Source organism: Siphateles boraxobius, unplaced genomic scaffold (assembly GCF_051911475.1).
Source record: "Siphateles boraxobius isolate OS27281-9 unplaced genomic scaffold, OSU_SipBor_1 9, whole genome shotgun sequence".
Taxonomy (NCBI): Eukaryota; Metazoa; Chordata; class Actinopteri; order Cypriniformes; family Leuciscidae; genus Siphateles; species Siphateles boraxobius.
The window spans coordinates 2,251,780-2,271,696 of NW_027509219.1; the positions used below are offsets into that span (position 1 = coordinate 2,251,780).

A 19,917-nucleotide genomic window follows, 5' to 3' on the forward strand; every position below is an offset into this window, starting at 1 on the left:
ATTCTGGTCGGAAAAGACTTAAACTAGTACGCTAGCAGAACTACTCTATGGCAGTGAAACTCAATTGATTTTTGCTTCAAAAATTGCAAAAATGCTTCAAAGGCAGTTATGCAAAAGATGTGCAAGCATTGTATATGTAACTAAATCTGCTTTAAATTGCCTGGCAACTTTCCTTTTGAAGTTAACCAATTATGTGCAAGTGATTCTGTGTTGACATTTAAAATACTGCAAATGTGTTATGGTATTAAGCCTTCAGGGAGTGTCTTATTTGATCCGAACAATCGTAATTTCATTAAAATTGGCACTGGATGTGAGTTCAAAGCCCAGTCATCTGCCTGCAATCCTATTTTACAGTATCAGTAATAGGTAACAGATTTGGTGCTTCACATCTTGCCTGTCTTTGCTTTGATTAAAGCTGGACATTTCAAACTAGCACCATGCTATTTGTTTGTGTCCGATAAAGACCAGAACATCCGGTTGATGAGTTTAGTTGAGTAATTTGAAAAACAAAAAACAAGAAAAAAAACATGTCTGTCCACCCTTCAGCAAACCGGCCCCACTTTCCCATCCTAAAGGCAAATTTTCAGACCTGCAGCAAATGTACTCCGACTTCGCGGGGGCCTGCTGTTTATTTACTCTTGACCACTGTAAACACTAGAGAGAATATCCTGCCAATGAATAATAATGTCCATCATGCACAACCTGTTCCACTTACTTTGAGCCCAAGGCTGATTGCAGGCTGTCGGAAAAGAACCCTGTATGGTTACAGCGTGTTTAGCTTCTGACTTTCAGTCGGAAAATGAAGCTCTTGAAGTAGCCCGATTTGCATAATATGTATCCTAATTAGAATAAAAGATTAGTATTAATCCATAAAATTGTAGTACTTTTTAAATAGTATGGTATAGGTGCTTGGAAGATATACAGTTTCATAGTGTAGCCTACTAATGTGCATCTTTGCATGCTGATTGGGCTAATATTGCCCACAACCCCTTGTGCTACTGAAGAGAAGTGTGATTGTAAGCCCAAAGTATACTTTAGTTTTGACGTGAACACTAGCGTATGCAGCCAAATTCATAGCCTTTTAAAGTATGCTTCACAGGCTCTCAACACATGCGCACTAGAATGCTTCATGTGTCCAGGGTCTACACTTATCCAGAAGTTCTGGTCGATTGAACTGTCTTTGTACTTGTTTTAACTAGAGTGGTGTGTATCTCTGAACCCCCTCACCCAAGTCTTTGTCAATGTGGGCATCTGTTGTTGTTTTTGTTGCGTCTCCAGTAGTCTTTTGTTTTTGTTCTGTCTTATGCGTCTCATTTATGGCTGTGAAATGGGTCGAGACAGTGTTGCCACCTTCTGGACAAATGAACTAGTGCAAAAAAATGTAAGGTGCATGTGCGATCTGATCATCCAGATTATGCACGGGTATAAATTTTTTTTTTTATGTGCGTCTACTGTAGACATGTACTATGAAGATGTTTTGCACAACGTGCACCCTAGCACATGCATAAATTATGCAATTCCACAGTTATTAACATTGTACATCTTATTTCATTTTAAAAATATTTAATGGGCATTTTTAACACTGTTGCTTGTGTTGTATTACCTTAGCATCAAATTACAGAAAACTGGTTAAGGGCCGGTTCACACAGGTTGAACTTCTTTCTTGTTTTACCTTGAACGCTGCATTTTCCGAATGCCATGTTATGCGCCAGACGCTGCAAAAGATGTGAGAAGCGAGTGCAATGGTTAAAGACGTCCATCTAGCACGTGTTTATATTGGAAAACAATGGAAAAGTATCGCAATGGAATGGAAAAAATGTGTTTTGTGTGAACAGCCCCTTACACTGTTGTGTTTCTAAAAGCACCCACACACTACAAGATAATCGGCCCCAATTCTACCCTTCCGACAATCCTAGGCAAAGTCCCAGTTATCTTGATGGTTCTACAGATTATCTTATCCGATTTTCCTGTGGTGTGAGGTCTGTTATAGACGCTGTCAAAGAACTAGCAGCAACGAAAGCTGACTTTGTTGTCGCCTCTCGTCGGCATGCATAACCCATCGGGCCAATAACCCAATCGGCGTCTGACATGAGCCAACAGTGAAAGTGACATGTGAAGGCCAAGCATAGTAACCCATGGTCAGAATGTGTCCTCTGCATGCAACCCATCCAAGTTAGTGCACACACATTAGGAGCGAGTGAACAGTTGCACAAGAAATTAACGAAAATGTATGTGAACAGTTAGGATGGACTTTATAGAAGTTGCCGCCCAGTTCACTAAATTTACATCCATTTTTGTGCACTGAAATCTGAACATCTTTTGAAGATATGATACCACTTACTTAGCAAACATTGGCAAATCCAGAAACAGCTGCTTCTTCAAAGGTTTTTGCTTGTGTGTAGCAGGTGTCAAGTGTAGCTGTCCTTGACTTGCATTTCCTTTCTTAAACCACAAGAAAATTCTCAAGCAATTAGATGTTTGCATAATAAGCACATCAGCTGTTGAATTCACCCATTAGGCTTGAGCCCAGTGCAGGCCATTTCCCTCTCTAAAGGCTCAGATGCAATTTGGTACCAACAGTAATTCTTATTGATTTATCACGCAAGTCGAAACCATGTGCACGTCTTTACTTCGTAGTAAAACATGACTTTCCCTCATGTGCTATGGGTAAACAGCCCATTAAAGCACAATGACAACAGGATCCTCTGCCAGAATTCGGATTCTTTTGGATTTGAGCCAACTGCTTACACCAACAAACAGCTTCCTACAGGATAAAGGGAAAAGCAGTAGTGTCATATTTGTCTCTTGCTTTGGCTGTGTCATTGCTAAAGCACCAATCGACCTCCTGTCCATTTGATTTCTTGCAGTGTAGCAGTGGTAAGATAAGAGAATCACAAAGTTGCAATTACAAGAATGTACCTTTACATCTTCAATCATTCATTGTTTTGGGCCTCCACTGGCTTCTCAGTTGGAGGCCTTTGACAGTCAGAGGCTCCAGAGCTCTGATCCCATTTCTCCTGTTTTGTAATCAATGGCCCACTTCCACTCTTCCATTCGGATACTTTAGGGTCACTAGCGGTGAAATGCCTTGCTTAAGAGCCCAATGCTGAAAGCTCATGGGAAGCTTCAAGTTTCTAGCCCTGAGCATTAGCCACTACTTGAAGCAGTGCACGTTAAATTGAAAGGTTAATATTCAAATCCAAGCTGATAAAAATGTAGTGGGTTGTAAAAATAAAACAAGTAAAAATTAAATGCAGTCTGTCCTCATCTAACCTCTTATGCAACAAGCAATCAAACAAAATAAATATGATGACTTTTAATGCAGTGTTTTCCAGATTTGCAGTTTGAAATGTTAGTCTGCATTTCTGGCAGGATCACTTTCATCAAATACGATTGACAAATAGCATACAGTTAGGATTGGCGGTATGGTTCTGTTCTGGGCAAGAACTCCCTTGTGCATCCATGCAGCCTAGCATGGATAAGAGCAGGGAGAGCAGCAATAACCCCCTTAGGGGAAACAGAACAAAACCAACATTCATATATTGCAGATGTCAATAATTCAAGATTTTAAAGTACAACATAATTTGAGAATTTATTCTGATTCAAGGGGAATCACAATGCCATTCTGACTGACGACAGGAGGAGCTGGGGATGGTGGAGGGTAATAAGCTCCTGAGAAACGCGATATCTGCTTATAATACTGAATACTTATATATGTATACAGTGATAGGCATCATATTCCTATAGGTAGACGTGTATCAGCTGAGAGTCAGTAACGTGACCTGCCTGAACCGACGCCACTCTTTTTATTTTTTATTAGTGGTGAAGCCATTGATAGTGGAGGACACGTATCTACTGTGCCCAGCTCCTGTTCTTCGAGAGGAGGGAACGTAAGTGTCCCAGATACACCTTTTTGCATTCTTTCTAGTTGCAGAATTTTAACTTTGGCTTCTCTCATGATGGAATGTAATATACTGTTTTCAAAAGACACAAGTAATTATTTCCATGTGAATTGCAGGGCAGCCTCCCTTTACGTTAGCATGAACGAAGGCCTGAGTTTTATCTCTAGTTCTGTTACTATCACCACTGTAAGCTGTGTAAGTATTATTCTAAATTATCTTTCTTTATTTATGTTTTGTGTTTTTGTTTTTGACAACCAATGTTGGGACAGCTGCACTACTGTTGAAAGGTTTGTAGCTGGTAAGATTGACCATAAGATAAAAAAGTCTTATGGTCAACAAGGCTGCATTTATTTAAATGAAATTAAAGTACACAGTTATTTTGTGAAATATTAGTAACGTTTAAAATTACTATTTTCTATTTTAATATATTTTAAAATATAATTTATTTATTTGATGCAAAGCTTATTTTTTAGCATCATTACTCCAGTCTTCAGTGTCACCTGATTCTTCAGAAATCATTCTAATATGCTGTTCCCTTTCAGTCGATAACGTCAGACGTAGTCGACGGTCGACTGAATTGGGATCTCGCTAGAGAGCCTGTCTTCTTCGAGTACTATTGAACGAGCCAATGTAATTGGCGTGCGTTATTCGCATCACACACTCCGCCCCCGCGGCGCGGGTATAAATACGGAAGTGGATGCACGCACTAGTTGCCTTTCGCTTCGGAGCCGATCGTTTGATGTCTCTGAGAGTGCTGTTGTCTACAACGAGCGAGTGTGTCGGTGTTCTTCAGGAAGACTCTACCAGTGCTGGTGTTCTACAGCGCGAGTGCAGCGGTGATCGCGAGCTTTGAGCTCTCAACTGCTGATTTAACAGCAACAAATTTCTAAATGTTTGTGTGTGTTGATGGCTGGTTAGAGGGCGGAAAAGTGAGTGCTTCACTGTTTCAGTTCTCTGTTCAGTGTTGCCGCGGTCATTCCCCTGTGTGCTCCGGCACTGGTGACGGTCCTATTTTCTGAAAGAGCAACACGGGTGCGTTTGCGTCTTTTTCAAGATGTCATTCCGCCCGTGCGTTTCTGGGTGCGGTCGTTCCCTGTCTCTCTCTGATGGTCACAACTGTTGTGTCACGTGTTTGGCTTACAGCACGCTGAGACAGCTTTTGTGGACAGCTCATGTTTTCACTGTGGGAACATGACTGTCGCAGTGTTGAGGGCGAGACTCGCCTTCGTTCCCGGAGAGCGAGTCCCCATTACCATGCCCCACCCTCGGGTGCTGTGTGGGATGGGTGACCGGAGGATAGTGTTGGATGTCCCGCCCGGTAACCATTCCCTGTGGGCTCCTCACTCCTCCCTTCCACTGCAACCACTGGAGCCTCCTGTGTTGTCTGCTGGTCCATCTGTAATGGGTGGGCCTGCGGTTTCACTCGGGGCTCCCCTGGAGGACAGGACGCCGATTGCAGCATCGGAGGGTGAGCTGACTTCTAGAGATGATGACTCGGCTGCATTGTCTCCCTCCGGGAGTTCAATGTTGCCCGAGCCGGATCCAGAATTATCAGCTATGCTGAAACGGGCCGCCGAGGCTGCCGGGCTCGAGTGGAACCTCCACCGTGTCCCGTTCAGTCTCGGTTGGAATCTGGAGTTTGGTATCTTGGGGCGGGCCGCGCTGGTTCTCAGCTCGCCGCCCCAGTGCCTTTCTTTCCCGAAATGCATGGAGAGCTTATCAGGTGGTGAACAGTATCTTTCTCTGCCAGAAACTGCCTGAATAGCTTTTCCCCCTCATTACCCTTGATGGAGGAACGGTGAAGGGTTGCGAGGTGTCCCTCCATTGGAGCGGTCTGTCGACACAGGTGCACCTGTGTCCGGCGGCCGCTGCCTTTTGGGGGGATCCTCGTCTCCCCCCTAAGGCCTGTGAGTTTTCGTCTGTTCCGACGGGCAGAGCTTACAAAGCCTGTGGGCAAGCCCCTTCCTCTTGCGTGCCGTGGCGTTGCTGCAGGCTAGGGCACCCATGGCATGCACGAGGGTAATCCAGACCGTGCGCTCATATGTGAGCACCGCACTGCATCCGACCTCACCCTCCGGGGTACGGGTGTCGTAGCGTGCGTGATCGGTCTGGCGATGTCCACCTTGGTGGTCCAGTAGCGCCTTCGTTGGCTCAGCCTGGTTGGTATGGCGGATGCGGACAAGGTTCGGTTCCTGGTCTCCCCAATTTCCCAGGTTGGGCTGATCGGCGACGCGGTGGAGAACTGCATCAAACAGTTCTCTGCCGCTCAAGCGCAGACGGAGGTCATCCGGCACATCCTGCCCCGGTGGCCAGCTGCTGCCTCCACCCGCCGCCGGTGGCAGCTCCTCCGCCTGCTCGTCGCCGTGGGCGTTCCCCGGCCGCCGCTCCTGCTGGCCCTCTGCAGCAGCCTCCACCCAGGCCTCAGCATGGAGCCGGCCGCAGTAGAGACGCCCAGCCCGCTCCAGGCGCTGCCAAGCCAGGTGGCAAGCGACAGCGAAAGCATTCCGGAGCGGGCCGCCCAGAAATGGATGAGATGCTCTTGGAGTGGCACGATCACTCCCTCCCCCCCGGGTGAGGGCCGGGTGGAGCCTTTGTTTGTGTGTGTGTCTGTTCCGCCGCTGGCTCCCTAAAAAAAAAAAAAAAAAAAAAGCGGAGCAAGCGGTACCCACACTACAAAGAGAGAGCAATTTCATCTGTTCCTGGGTCCCAAGAGGGCCAGTCTGGCGGGTGTGACCCTGTATAGCCTTACACCCCTCAGCTCCCCCTTGGTCGCCAGCAGGCAGCTTGGTGCGTTCGAGGACCCGGTCATCCGCCTTCTCACGCGCCCCCATCCGCTTGTAGAGACAGGTAAGTGTTGCACAGCACACTAACACCACTCTCTCTACTTTGCTGCCCCACCTCAGGCTCGGCTACCCCGCTCAAGTCAGTGATAGTCATCACATTAGGTGTTGAGCAGACGTGCTCCTGAAAATTCAGTGATATTCATCACACCGAGTGTTGAGCAGTGCTCCTGACTTGTGCGTGCTTATCTTATCCTGCTGGCGAAGGATTTGATATAGCCGCTCCTCCAGCCGGTACGAAGGCCAGTTGTAAACTCGTTCTTCGTGCTACTAGGTGGTGGGTCGTGACCATCTTGGCCCAAGATTGGTCTGCAGCTCCGACCTGAAAGACATGTGCTTAAGAACAGATCTCTACCTTCCGCACCGCAGGCCATCCTGTGGGTTGCGTGTAAAGGGTGGAGTATCAGTACAGTGTCCTTCCCTTCGAGTGCTCCAGAGCCCGTTGGGTCTTCAGGTCAACTGGAAGAGAGTAATCTCGCCCACGGGCTTAGTATCTCTTTTTCAGTTTTGGAGATGGACTCGGTCTAACACGTTTCTCCAATGAGAATGTGTTCAGCTGGTGTTTGAAGTGAGAAAGGGTCCCACTGGAAGAACTTTCAGAGGCTCCTGGGGTATATGGTAGTTGCAGCCATTGGCTTCCTCCATATGTGACCGCTTCAGCGCTTCAGAGTCCCTAGGTGACCGTGGCAGAGCAGCTCACCCTGTGTGACTATAGTTCATCCCGGTCTGCTGCCAAACCCTCTTCAACAGAAGGGCCATGTACAAGGGCGTGTTTTAACAGGACAACTCACCCGTCACCTCCTCCTTGGAGTCAGAAGCTTCTGAGGACGCTTTGTTCCACTCTTCCCGCTTTACTCAATCGTGCCGCCATCGAGCCTCACGACAGTTATAGCCAGAGCAAGTGGAGACTCCATCCCCTGGGTCCAGCTGGGTCATGACATTCCGGGGCCGCTCAGTTGCCCCCCCCGGTTTCATCTTTCCGCCAGTGTTTGTGTAAACCGAGCGGACTACCCTTGGACAAACACTGGGTCTCAGCTGCCCCAGGGGCCCGCAGAAATGCGTTTAACCCCAGTGAGCCTTCTAAAAGTGACTGCGACTCATGGTCGCCTTGCGCCTGCTCAAGTCAGTGAAATCATCACACTTCATGTTGAGCAGAATTGCTCCTGAAACTCAGTGAAGTTCATCGCACTCAGGTGTTGAGCAGCAAGGCTCCTGTAGCTCAGTGAGTTCATCACACTCAGGTGTTGAGCAGAAATGCTCCTGTAGCTCAGTGAATTCGTCACACGCAGTGCTGAGCAGGAATGCTCCTGGTGCTCAGTGAAGTTCTTCGCACTCAAGTGTTGAGCAGAAATGCTCCTGAAGCTCAGTGAGTTTATCACACTCAGGTGTTGAGCAGGAATGCCTCTGAAGCTCAGTGAACTTGTCACACTCAAGTGCTGAGCAGAAATGCTCCTGTCGCTCAGTGAAGCTCTTCGCACTCAAGTGTTGAGCAGAAATTCTCCTGATGCTCGGTGAGTTTATCACACTCAGGTGTTGAGCAGGAATGCTCCTGAAGCTCAGTGAACTTGTCACACCCAAGTGCTGAGCAGAAAATGCTCCTGAAGCCCAGTGATCTTCACATGTTGTGTTGAGCAATGCTCCTGTCTTTTGCGCCCGTCGCTTGCACCTACGCAAGTCAGGAGAGGAACAGGTCGTCATAGTTGCCCCTTATTGGCCCAACTAGACCTGGTTCCCATCAACAGCCTTCCTGACTTCCCCTGAAAACTCTTTCGGGGACGGGGCACGATGGCACACGCGTTCTTCCCCCGGAGATTCAGGGCGGTCTTACATCAGAACGCGGAGGTTCAGGTGGCTATCACAAGAACATGTGATAGTTACCATCACTTCTGCGAGCACCCCGTAGAATTGGGTAGCGTGCTTACGCCTTTAGAAGTGGAACCTAGTCGTTGAGTGCGTCTTCTCTCCAGAGGAGATCCTGAAAGCTTTCGATCACTTCAGTGCTCTCTTTCCTGCAAAATGGGTTGCAGTAGGCTGTTTTCCTTCTCCCTCAAAATGATGTTGCCTCGGTGTTTAAACGACGCTCATCGTGTTGCAAAAGTATGCAGAAGCACGTTCTGATCGTCAAGTTCCTGAGGAGCAAGGTCTTGTAAATCCTTGTGTCCCTCTTTATCCTCTTGGGCCTTGTCCCTGGTGCGACTGCACTGCAGAGACCGCCCCTGAGCCACTGCAGGCAGTGAGTTAAAAAATCTGTTATATCAGTTCTCCTGCTCGCGTGGTCTCTACTAGAGGGTAGGGACTTGCTCGCTTTCGGTCAACGTATTGTGCCTGGAGTCTGGGCCGGCTAACTCTCACAAGCTGAGACCCCGGCTCGGATTGTGCCCAAGGTTCCTACCTCTCCCGTAATAGGAGCAGGTGGTGAGCCTGCAAGTGCTGCCCTGGAGGAGGCAGATCCAGCCCTGGCTTCTCTGTCCGTTCGCTTGGACGTGTACAGAATGCAAGTCATAGACCTCAGACCAGCTCTACAAATATCTGTTGGAATTCAGCAGAGAGGGAAGGCTGTTTCCATGCAAAATTGCACTTAGTGCTTGCCTTCATTTCGATGAAAATCCGAGATGCAACATGTCCACTTAGGTGTTGAGCTCCTCTATGATGAGTGTAAAGTGCTCCGACTGGGCGTTGAAGATATGCTTTGCTAAACAGATTCTAGAGTTGGGGGCTGGACGACACCTAGTTGAACCGCTGCTTCCCGTGGGCTCCCTTCTCATGAAGCCAGTTTCACCGTGAGCCCGGTTCAAGTGTCGGCTTGCTGCGCCACTCCCCTCCTATGGACTGGATACGTGCGCCTTTCTACTCCAGTTTGAGTTCCCTTAAAATTGAACCCTGTTGAGTTCCTCCACACCCCTCCGACGTCGGACGTGCGGAACGTCTGGTGTTAGGCCTACCACTCGTAAGCAGTGTGGAACCTGTGTTAGGCTGGGTCCATATGTTGCGGTCCCTACGGCGACCCCATATGCGTATTCTTCCACGATACGGCTCCCTGCGGTGAGCCCGTGTCTTCCCTCGGCAGAGTCTCTCTGCCGTCACTGTCCGGTGTGTCTCCCCCCGTCTTAGGCTGGAGCCACCCCAGTGTCATTCCATATGTTAGACTGCCCGGTTTCCGCCCAGTTCATATGTGTATTTTCCACGTTACCTCCCTTTGGGTTGGACGTGGCTTCCGCAGCGTCCCTTCCTTCCAATGTACGGGGAACGCTTTCCCAGTGGTCCTGTAGGAACAGCAGTGACTTCCCTGGCCTAAGCCCTGTCCTTCCCCGCCTTAAGTTTGCAGGGGCATCAGGAGGCTTTGGTTTAGGCACTGGAAGGTGGCAGCGTTAGTGGCGTGTTCAAAGGGTGATCCCAATTCAGTCGACCGTCGACTACGTCTGACGTTATCGACTGAAAGGGAACGTCCTGGTTGCGTATGCAACCCACCGTTCCCTGAAGGAGGGAACGGAGGACGTAGTCCCCTTGCCACTACCGCTGGACCACCGCTGACCCCGGGTTACTCTCGGCTCCTCAGCGAAAAGCAACTAGTGCGTGCATCCACTTCCGTATTTATACCCGCGCCGCGGGGGCGGAGTGTGTGATGCGAATCACGCACGCCAATTACATTGGCTCGTTCAATAGTACTCGAAGAAGACAGGCTCTCTAGCGAGATCCCAATTCAGTCGACCGTCGACTACGTCCTCCGTTCCCTCCTTCAGGGAACGGTGGGTTGCATACGCAACCAGGACGATTTGCTGCTTAAGAAACATTTCTGATTAGTATTATTTGAAAATGGTTGGGATAGCTATATTAGGAAAAGGGGTTGGTTTAGGGTTAGTTATTAATACAGTAACTACATGTAACGTTTTACAAGGACACTGTATAAAATAAAGTATTACTTTTTTTTCAGTGTTCTTTGATGAAGAAAAGTTTGCAGAACAGCATTTATTTGAAATATAAATATTATTTTGACTTCACTGTCATTTTTGATCATTAAATGTGCCCTTGTTGTATAAAAGTAGCACTTAAAAAAAATTAAATAATTCTGACCCCAAACTTTTAATCGGTATTGTATCTTAAAACTGTAGCTTGCCCAGTGTAGAAAAGTAGCTATCAAAGCTGTTTTAAAGGGACAATATCTTTTAAAATAATTTTCAGATTATAAAACAGTTTAGGAAAGTGTATTTTACATTAAATGACAATGTGACATTAATTTGTCCCTGTTTTTATTTTGTTTCCAGTTATGCTAATCAAACTGTACTGATACACGTTGGAAGAAGTTTTTGTTACTCCACACCACTGCTTATCACAATGGATTCTCTAGCTAACAGTCATTGTTGCAGCATTTTAGCTTTTGAAAATGCAGCCGAATTACTCAGTAAAAAAAAAATGTGTTAAAGGAAATAGGGTCCAACTACAGTCTGCAGGCTTTAAAGAAAAGGAAAAAAAAAATATTTAAAAGGATTTCTGGAATGTCTGATGCCTGTAAAGTGATGCCAGTCAAAGCTCTTTAGAAGAGCACAATACGTTTCCCACCAGCTAGAGAATCAATGGGTTATGAGATCTCCCAGTGAGACCACTTGTAACTTGGTTCAACCCCCTTTTTTATTAACCATCTCTGTCATCATGCATCATCTGTTATTTTCACAGCTAGCACCCTTATATGGAGCCATTGTTTGAACTGGAGGTTGAAGGACTGACTTCATCGTTTTGTTCCATTGCATTTTCCAAATGTTTTTCTGCATGTCATTTGGATCTGATGTGATAACAAAACACGGTCCCAGTTAGAGTGTTGTTCATCTGCTCCTCCCTGCAGTCTGATGGTACGATCCTGGCCATAGCGCTACTGATAGTGATGCTACTGCTGATTCTGGCTCTCCTGTGGTGGTTCTGGCCTCTCTGCTGCACTGTGGTGAGTCCTCTGCGTGAAACAGCTTCTGTGCTAGTTTACTCAGATAGAAGTGCTGCTACATATTAGGACTTACACCCAAATCTGTATCTGTAGAATTACACAGAAAACTTAAATAGATGAATGTGCATTTGCTCAAGTCCAAGGAGTATAACGTAAGAGAGAGCCCACTATGGAATCAAACATCTGGAAATAAAAAAACTGCACCACTGCAGTTACCAGGTGAAATGAGCACAAGTGAAACTAAAGGCAGAATGACTTTTACTCCCTCTAGTCTAAGTTACAAGTACAAGTCAACAGTAAACCTGTTGGATTCTTCTATTTCCAATAATTATACAAATATAGAGAGATGACTTGAGCAAAACACAATTACCTAAAGATACATTTTAGATACCCTAGGCCCAGGGATGTATGGGCAAAGTTAGGTAGGGTTGTGGACACAATGTACACCATTATTTTGAATTACCTTTGGTTGTTGCCATCCTTCAGGTTTGTTTGACCATGTAATGAGCCTTTCTGTTGCTAAACTCAATTCCATTGTTGTCCATTCACTATGTGCAGGTTGTGTTAAGTTAGTTTGCATGCCCTATTTGTTCTGTAATTACTTATTAAGCCCTGACTGAGTATATTAGACCCACACAGGGTCAAGGCCACCTGGGATTTATGAACCGATTGGCCCGACAACTCTTGGATCTAATGTCACCTTTGAACTCTCAAGTTCAAATGTCAAAAGTGACTTTCCTCATTACGGTTCCAGCAGAGGTGCAGATGTGAAACCTTTTTTACAATAAAGAAAGTTTCGATATAAGAATTTAGAGAATAGAGAAAAAAAATAACAGTGTGAATGAGGGGGTGGGTCAAAATGGTTGATTATGTGGTTAGACATCCAAAAATCAGTGTTAATTAGTGAGATTTTTTTCTTATTGTGACCACACCAAGATCAGAAGAGGCTTGAGTTTTGAGTCAAGACAGAGTCAACATGCACCCAAGTCCATGTGCCAGCAATTGCTGGCGTTATCTTGATCTTGTCATTGACCCGGGAGCATGTGGACTCGGTCCTGACTCAGACTTGATACTTTTCTGGTCTTGGTTTTGACTCTGACTCAAATGAGCTGGTCTCAACCACTGGGTAATGCTGCTCTTCTACTAGTGTAACTGGTCCTATCAATCAGGGGTGCGTTTCCCGTACAGCGACGTTACTCGCTGCTTTACTACCATAGTACGAGCTAGTCACCACTGTTTCTCAAAACCGTATTGTTGCAAACTGGTCGTTCAACGTTGGTTAATGATGTCACGCACCTGGTGGAGTAACTACTTTTAATGAATCTGTTAGAGATCGAATTAATGCTAGATGTTTTGCTATAAATTATGGACATGGCATCTGAGGACTATTTCTCAGTTATTTTGCTTTATTTACAGATTCAATCATAGGCTCGTCCTTGCGTACTAGAGCATGTACGCACATGCGCACTCTTCAAAAACGGTGCTTTAAATCTCTTGACAAACTAATCGACATAAATTACATTTGTGTGTATTCCAAATATTGTTACAGATTTTACTGAATGTCAGCTTGCTTATTTTGCTCAAAATAAGGATTTATCAAGTCCTAATTTCATGCAAACAAGAAACTATGCTTCTAACCACAGGTGGAGAGCTGTCGTTCCAACTACAGAAATTTGCTGTGCTGTTTGTGGATGTTCGTTAAAGCTATGGTTTCGGAAACACATGAACTATGCTGATAACGACAGAACTTGGGACCATAGTTGGCTAAAGATGCTTTGGGAAACGCATCCCAGAGTGGGAATCAAACCAGCGTTAACCGGTATGGGAGCTGGGTGCACTAACAAGGGTCCAGCCTCTAGTGTCAGTTGTTAGCATGCCTCTTAAGGCCAGGGTAAGTGAAGTTTACATGCATAGCTTTTACCAGCTGGCCTTCGTTGCCCTCACACTGTGTTTACAACAGACGTGAGCGGTGCAAAGTAACAAAAAAAACAACAACTATAGAACCCATTATAGTAAATGATGCTGTCAACACTGGACAGGGCGAATGTAACACAACAAATTCCCGACTGTAAACTGATGCTCCATTCTATTTCTGACATACTCAAAGCATTTGCAATACTTGTGATACGAAGGACAAATTAATTTGCAATGATTGCTTTTTTGCATCCAGCATAGACACAGTGTCACCCTCTTAAACCTCACACCCATCCATGTCACAGCGCCATTGTATCTGGTTAAAGGCAGACACACTAACAAAGGTGCTAAAAAGCTTACCTCTATACCAGTTGGCCTTTTTTACACTAGCACAAGCTGGTCAGAAGGCCATTGTTGCAGGTAAACTAGCTTGGCCAATGTAGCCATAATGGTGACAAGTCAAAACAGCATGAAAGTGCCCAAAATATACCTCATACTGGTCAATAAGATGGTTTTGACTGGTAATTTAAGATAATCAACAGCCGACCCTACGATGGTCTTGGCTCCTGATGGATCAAGACCATCGCATCCTGGATCCTGCTCCTTGAAGGCCACCGTTCTGCAGAGTTTAGCTTCAACCCTAATTAAACACACTTGAACCAGAAAATAAAGGAGTTGGCTTCATTAGAACCTTCCAGGCAGGTATGTTGATATTCTGCAGGATAGCATCAGACACCCGTGGTCTTGGCAGGTTTTCCCCAGGGTACAATTTGACCTATAGATCTTACAGAGATTGAACATTTTCCACAGAACATTGTACTTCCACTGCTCGAGACCCTACCCTGGCATTTTTCTTGATTTCTGAGGGACATATAATAATTCAGACTGTCAGTGAGGTCCAACTGAGGAATATCAGAAGAACTAGACATGTCTGGAATTTGTCTGGAAAGTCACAACAGGAAAAGAGAACAAATGAGTCATTGCCATGTTAAAAGAGTGTGAAGCTCTGGAGTGAAGTTCAAGGAAGGTTGAACCAGCTAAACCAACTAAAATCCTGCTCAGCCACAATCAGTTTCCATAGAGACCAACTGTTGGCTATCATGGACTAAATTGGCATACGTTTATTGCTATGTTTAAATAGCTTGGCTTTATTTATTAACACAAGGTCTTTTAGATTTTAAAAACCATGTGTGTTAGTCAAGTTCAAACCTGCTCGGCAAAATGCCTTATGAAATTAATATTTTTACTAGTCTTGACCAAAACAACGGAAAAAGACTTGTCTGTCTGCCACTTGAAATCTCTCTAGGAACTTCAAGGGGGCACGGCTCTGTTTGGGAAATGTTATCCTGTGTTACCATGGGAAATAAAATTATGATTTGACCTTTGAAATAACAAGGAGGAATAGTACCCATTCTCAATTTCATTAAGTAAGTACATTTAATTTATAAAGCACATTTACACACAGCATAAAACTGACCAAAGTGCTGTACAGTGAATAACTAAAAAGACAAATAATACAAAAACATATAGGATCAATTGTCAAAATTATACAAAACATGAATAAAAAGGAAACCTTCAACATCAGGGCACATGACACAGAAATACAGAGAAGGAGCAGGAGTATAGGGTTAGGGAACAAGGAAGGCTAGGGAATAAAAGGGGGTTTTTAGCCTGGATTTGAAGGCAGAAATGGAGGGAGCAGATCTAATATCCAGGGGGAGCTGGTTCCACAAACGTGGAGCAGCAACTGCAAAAGCTCTACCACTCCTCTGTTTGAGCAGAGGGCGTGGCACAAGCAGGAGCCCTTTGTTTGGGGATCTCAGTGATCTTTGAACTGAGTTCAAGGTCAATGATGTAGGTTGGGGCCAGCCCATTAAGTGTCTTAAAAACAAACAATAAAACTTTGAACTGAAGCCTAAAAAGAACTGGGAGCCAGTGCAAGGAGGCCAGAATGGGGGTGATGTGATCACGTTAAAAGACGCGCGGGTGCGTTTTGGACGAACTGCAAACGTCTAAGTGAGGATTGGGGGAGGCCAAGTTATAGGGAATTGCAATTATACAGCCGTGCTGTAATAAAGGCATGGATAACTTTCTCAGGGTTGTTGTGAGATAAGAAGGACTTCAGGCGGGAGATCATTCTGATCTGGTAAAAACTATTTTTGACAACAGAACTAATCTGTTTGTCAAGACAGAGTTCAGAGTCATTAATGACACTCAGGTTTCTGGCATAGGGTTTGACAGATGGGGTGAGATGACCTAAATTTTGGTCCTTGGAAGGACCAAAAAGTATGACTTTTGTCTTGTCACTATTTAACTGGAGAAAATTGTTAACCATCCAAATATTGATGTCTTCAAGACAGACCAGGAGAGATTTTAGAGTCCCTAGATTTTAGAGGCAAGGACAGCTGTGAGTCATCCGCATAGAGGTGAAAAGAGATGTTATGCTTTCTTATGCTATCACCCAGAGGGAGCATATACAAGCTAAAAAGCATAGGACCCATAATGGACCCCTGAGGGACCCCATAAGAGAGAGGAGCAGATGATGAGGAGAACTGGCCAATAGACACTGAGAAAGTCCTCTCTATAAGATTGAAGTGGAACCAAAGAAGTGCAGTCTCCCTAATACCCAACTGCTGATTCAAGGTGGGTGAGGAGAATATTGTGATCAACAGTGTCGAAGGCGTCACTAAGATCCAATAATATCAGGAGGGCATTATCACCTGAATCTTGTGTGAGAAGAAGATCATTGGTTACTTTAAACAGGGCTGTTTCAGTGCTATGAAGGGGTCTGAAACCTGACTAAAAATGTTCTAGTATGTTGTGAGTGGTCAGAAAGGGAATCAGCTGTGACAGTACAGCTTTTTCCAGAACTTTAGAAATAAAAGAAAGCTTAGAAATGGGGCGGTAGTTTTTTAGGCATTTGGCATCGAGGTTGTGTTTTTTTAAGCAAGGGTTGGACAACCGCATGCTTAAAACATGTCGCGACAGTGCCGGATGCAAGGCTTGAATTTAAAATGATCTGAATGGAGGGGCTGACTGCGTCAAAAACATCCTTTATAATAGAAGAGGGAATAGCATCATGGGATTATGTAGTAGGTTTCATATGCGATACTAAGTCCCTCAATTCAGTGAGAGAGATGGGCTGAAATTGGTTAAAAATAACTGGTACACCTGAAAAGTCAGGCGGAGTAACAGATAAAGTGGGGGTAAACAAAGATCTAATGTTCGCAATTTTGTTAGTAAAGAAATTGAGAAATTTCTCACAGGTATCAGTGGATACATCAAGGACTGGGGAATTAGGGGGTTGATAACAGAGTTTATAGTACTAAATAAAAGTTTTGGTCTATTTGAGTGTTTTCTGATGAAATCAGAGAGTTTTTCTTACACCACGGACAGATATTTTTTCTTGTTTTAGTCATAAACATTTAAATTTGATAATTTTAGAAAATAACAACATCTTAAATAATTTTATTTTGCTTTAAGAATGGTTAGATATTTGTAATGTAAAAGAAAACAGATTTTATATATATATATATATATATATTTAAATATTTTAGGTTTTGTTCATATGCTCTCACTCATAAATACAATCATCCTAATCTCTGACAACACTAAATCACAGAAAGAGACCACAGAAATGTTTATACAAACACTCAATTAATCAAATAATTTTCCCTTTTCAGTCCAAAGAGAAAAAAAAAGAGCTGGAATTATTACTACACTCTGGAATTGTTAATGTATCTATCCTTGAAATGTTTTTCACATGATTCCTAGAAGTCCAGATGAGTTTCAAAACAATAACAACATGTGCTCTTTTGCATCTGGATAAATACCAGATGAGTTTTACACTTTTTACCACTATTAATATTAGTTTTCCAAAGATCTTCTTATGGTCACTTGGTGCCTGACTTTGAATTCCACAATATTTTTTCTTTTACTGATGCTGCCTTAAACTTCAATTCATGTCTTTAAATTATATATTGCATGTCACGTCATATAACCAAAGCTGTAAATGGTCTATCTTTTTTGTGTGGTTTCAGTTGTCTAATTAGCTTATATCTTAGAATACACTAACCGGTTAGTCTGCTAACCTCATACTACACAAAGTTTTGCAAAAAGATAACAATAAATGTCATAATGCAACAAGCTATTTAATTTTCAGAATTTACAAACTTTTTTCAGAATTTCTTGAGGTCTAAGGAGGGTATGATTTCTGAAAAACTGTTTATCTTATTTATTACTAAATCAATATAACAGTACATTGTTGAATTATAAGATCATAATCAATGTAATAATAATAAGACTAATAATAACAAAATTATTATAATTATATTATAAAACTATCATTATTATTAATTATAATTATCAGTGATCCGTACCCAGAGGAACATTAATTTGGGCTGGAAAAAATTACTTCCCCTTCGTCAGCTTCACTATGACCAGTGTTGGGCATGTTACTTAAAAAAAGTAATTCGTTGTAGTTACTAGTTACTTCTCACAAATAGTAACTGAGTTAGAAACTGAGTTACGTCCTTATAAAAGTAAAAAAGTACTTTAAAAAAAAAACACTTAATAGAATAAATTATTATTATAAAACATTGAACACTAATCTACACTATTTTAATGTTGCTGTGGGACAATGTGAGAGACACCTATTAAATTCAATATATAATTCTAAATATTATCAGTACTATAGTAGAACAATAAAACATAATAGATGGTTTATTATTAATATCGCACAGACCACAAACTGGCCAACAAATAAGTTTAAAAATAAGAAATGTACCAAAAATTAATAAATAAAAATAAAAAATATACATACTCTTTGCAGTGCATATTAAAATGCTAAAACTGTTACACAACTTCAGAACTAGTAGACATACTATAGCCTAAGTATTTTCTTCCTCACAAAAGTAAACCGTTTAACAAGAAGTGCTCTCTCAATATAATACAATTTGAACAATTTACCCAGAAAATTATAATAATAATAAAATTTAATATTTTGGGGGTTTATTTTTATAACCTACAGAGAACGTCATCATCAGAGGTTATTTAAGCCAAATTCTAGGCATGTTTGCCGCACGTGTTTACAACCGTCAAACAAAGATGTTTTCTGGGAATGTTCCCTGCAGGTTATTTTCGGGTTTTATTTTATAACCTAAAGAGAACGTTCCCAGAACGTTCCCCGTTATTTTTAGGTTTTATTTTTATAATCTTCCCAGAACGTTCCCTGCAGGTTATTTTTTAGATTTTATTTGTATAACCATGTAAATCAATTAAAACGTTGCAGATGATACCAATAGGCTATAGAGATTATTCTAATGCTGAAATTTGTCATTTATTTATAATCAAATTAGCTATATAATGCTCGGACACCCTCGGTCTCTCTTGTGCAATCGTTGAGCCCCCCCTCACATTCGGTCTCTCTCGCGCATTGTTGAGCACACTCGCGGCGTTCGCTTCGCTTTTGTCCACTCCGGCACTTCATAAACAGACACACACACACCAGAGAAAAACTTTAGAGGTCCTATGGCGGAGAGAGAGCCTACTCGGATGAAAACCGCTTCAGTGGGTTCCATTATAGTAACGCCACATTATTTTGTCAGGAACTGTAACTGCGTTGTACTGCTCGTTACTGAAAAAGATAACGCCGTTAGTAACGCCGTTTATTTATAACGCCGTTATTCTCATCACTGACTATGACGTACGTAATTGCTGACGAATGAGGATCACTTGCGAGCCTATCTACTTTGAGTGAAACTAAACAAGCCAATGCACATTGGCATGCGATAATTTCACCAGCTACAGTGCATTGCGGTGTGAGCATATAATGAGCAGCAGGTGCGATGCATTCTTGTTATTTCGCTTCAGAGCCAGACAGTGCATGCTGTTCCTGTTCTCTCAAGCATCTGTTAGAGTGTTGCTGTTCGAGTCTCTGCTGGAAGGAGCCTCTGCGAGCTGGTGTTGGCGTGACGGCGCGCGCAGTGAAGGTCGTGGTTCTCCGACAGTGTGCGCCTTCAATGAGAAAAGCTGTTCATTCAGCTTGTTGGTTTCGGTGGGCGTTCCCCATGAGTGAGTGCTCACACAGGCTTGCACTATCACCCTGTGTGTTGCCGCGGCAGATCCAGAGCTCACGGCTATGCTTCCCCGTGCTGGTTCTCAGCACCCCGCCCCAGTGGCTTTCTTTCCGGAAGAGCATGAAAAGGTTACCAGAGCATGGATGGCACCTTTTTCTGCCTGAAACCGTTCTGGTGCCTCTTCCTCCCTCATTACACTTGATGGGGTTACATGGAGATCCCCCCGGTGGAGCAGTCTGTGGCGATGCAGC

General features: G+C 43.8%; 1 protein-coding gene across 2 annotated transcripts in view; it reads left to right on the forward strand.

Annotated features, from left to right (window-relative positions):
• antxr1a (ANTXR cell adhesion molecule 1a) overlaps positions 1-19,917 on the forward strand; it is a 106,079-nt gene that overhangs the window by 51,506 nt on the left and 34,656 nt on the right. For both annotated transcript variants that reach the window (XM_077222781.1, XM_077222782.1), the window contains exons 11-13: positions 3,821-3,890; positions 4,019-4,097; positions 11,580-11,675. In XM_077222781.1, the coding sequence (XP_077078896.1) occupies positions 3,821-3,890; positions 4,019-4,097; positions 11,580-11,675 (245 nt within the window). The remainder of the gene's footprint in view (positions 1-3,820; positions 3,891-4,018; positions 4,098-11,579; positions 11,676-19,917) is intronic.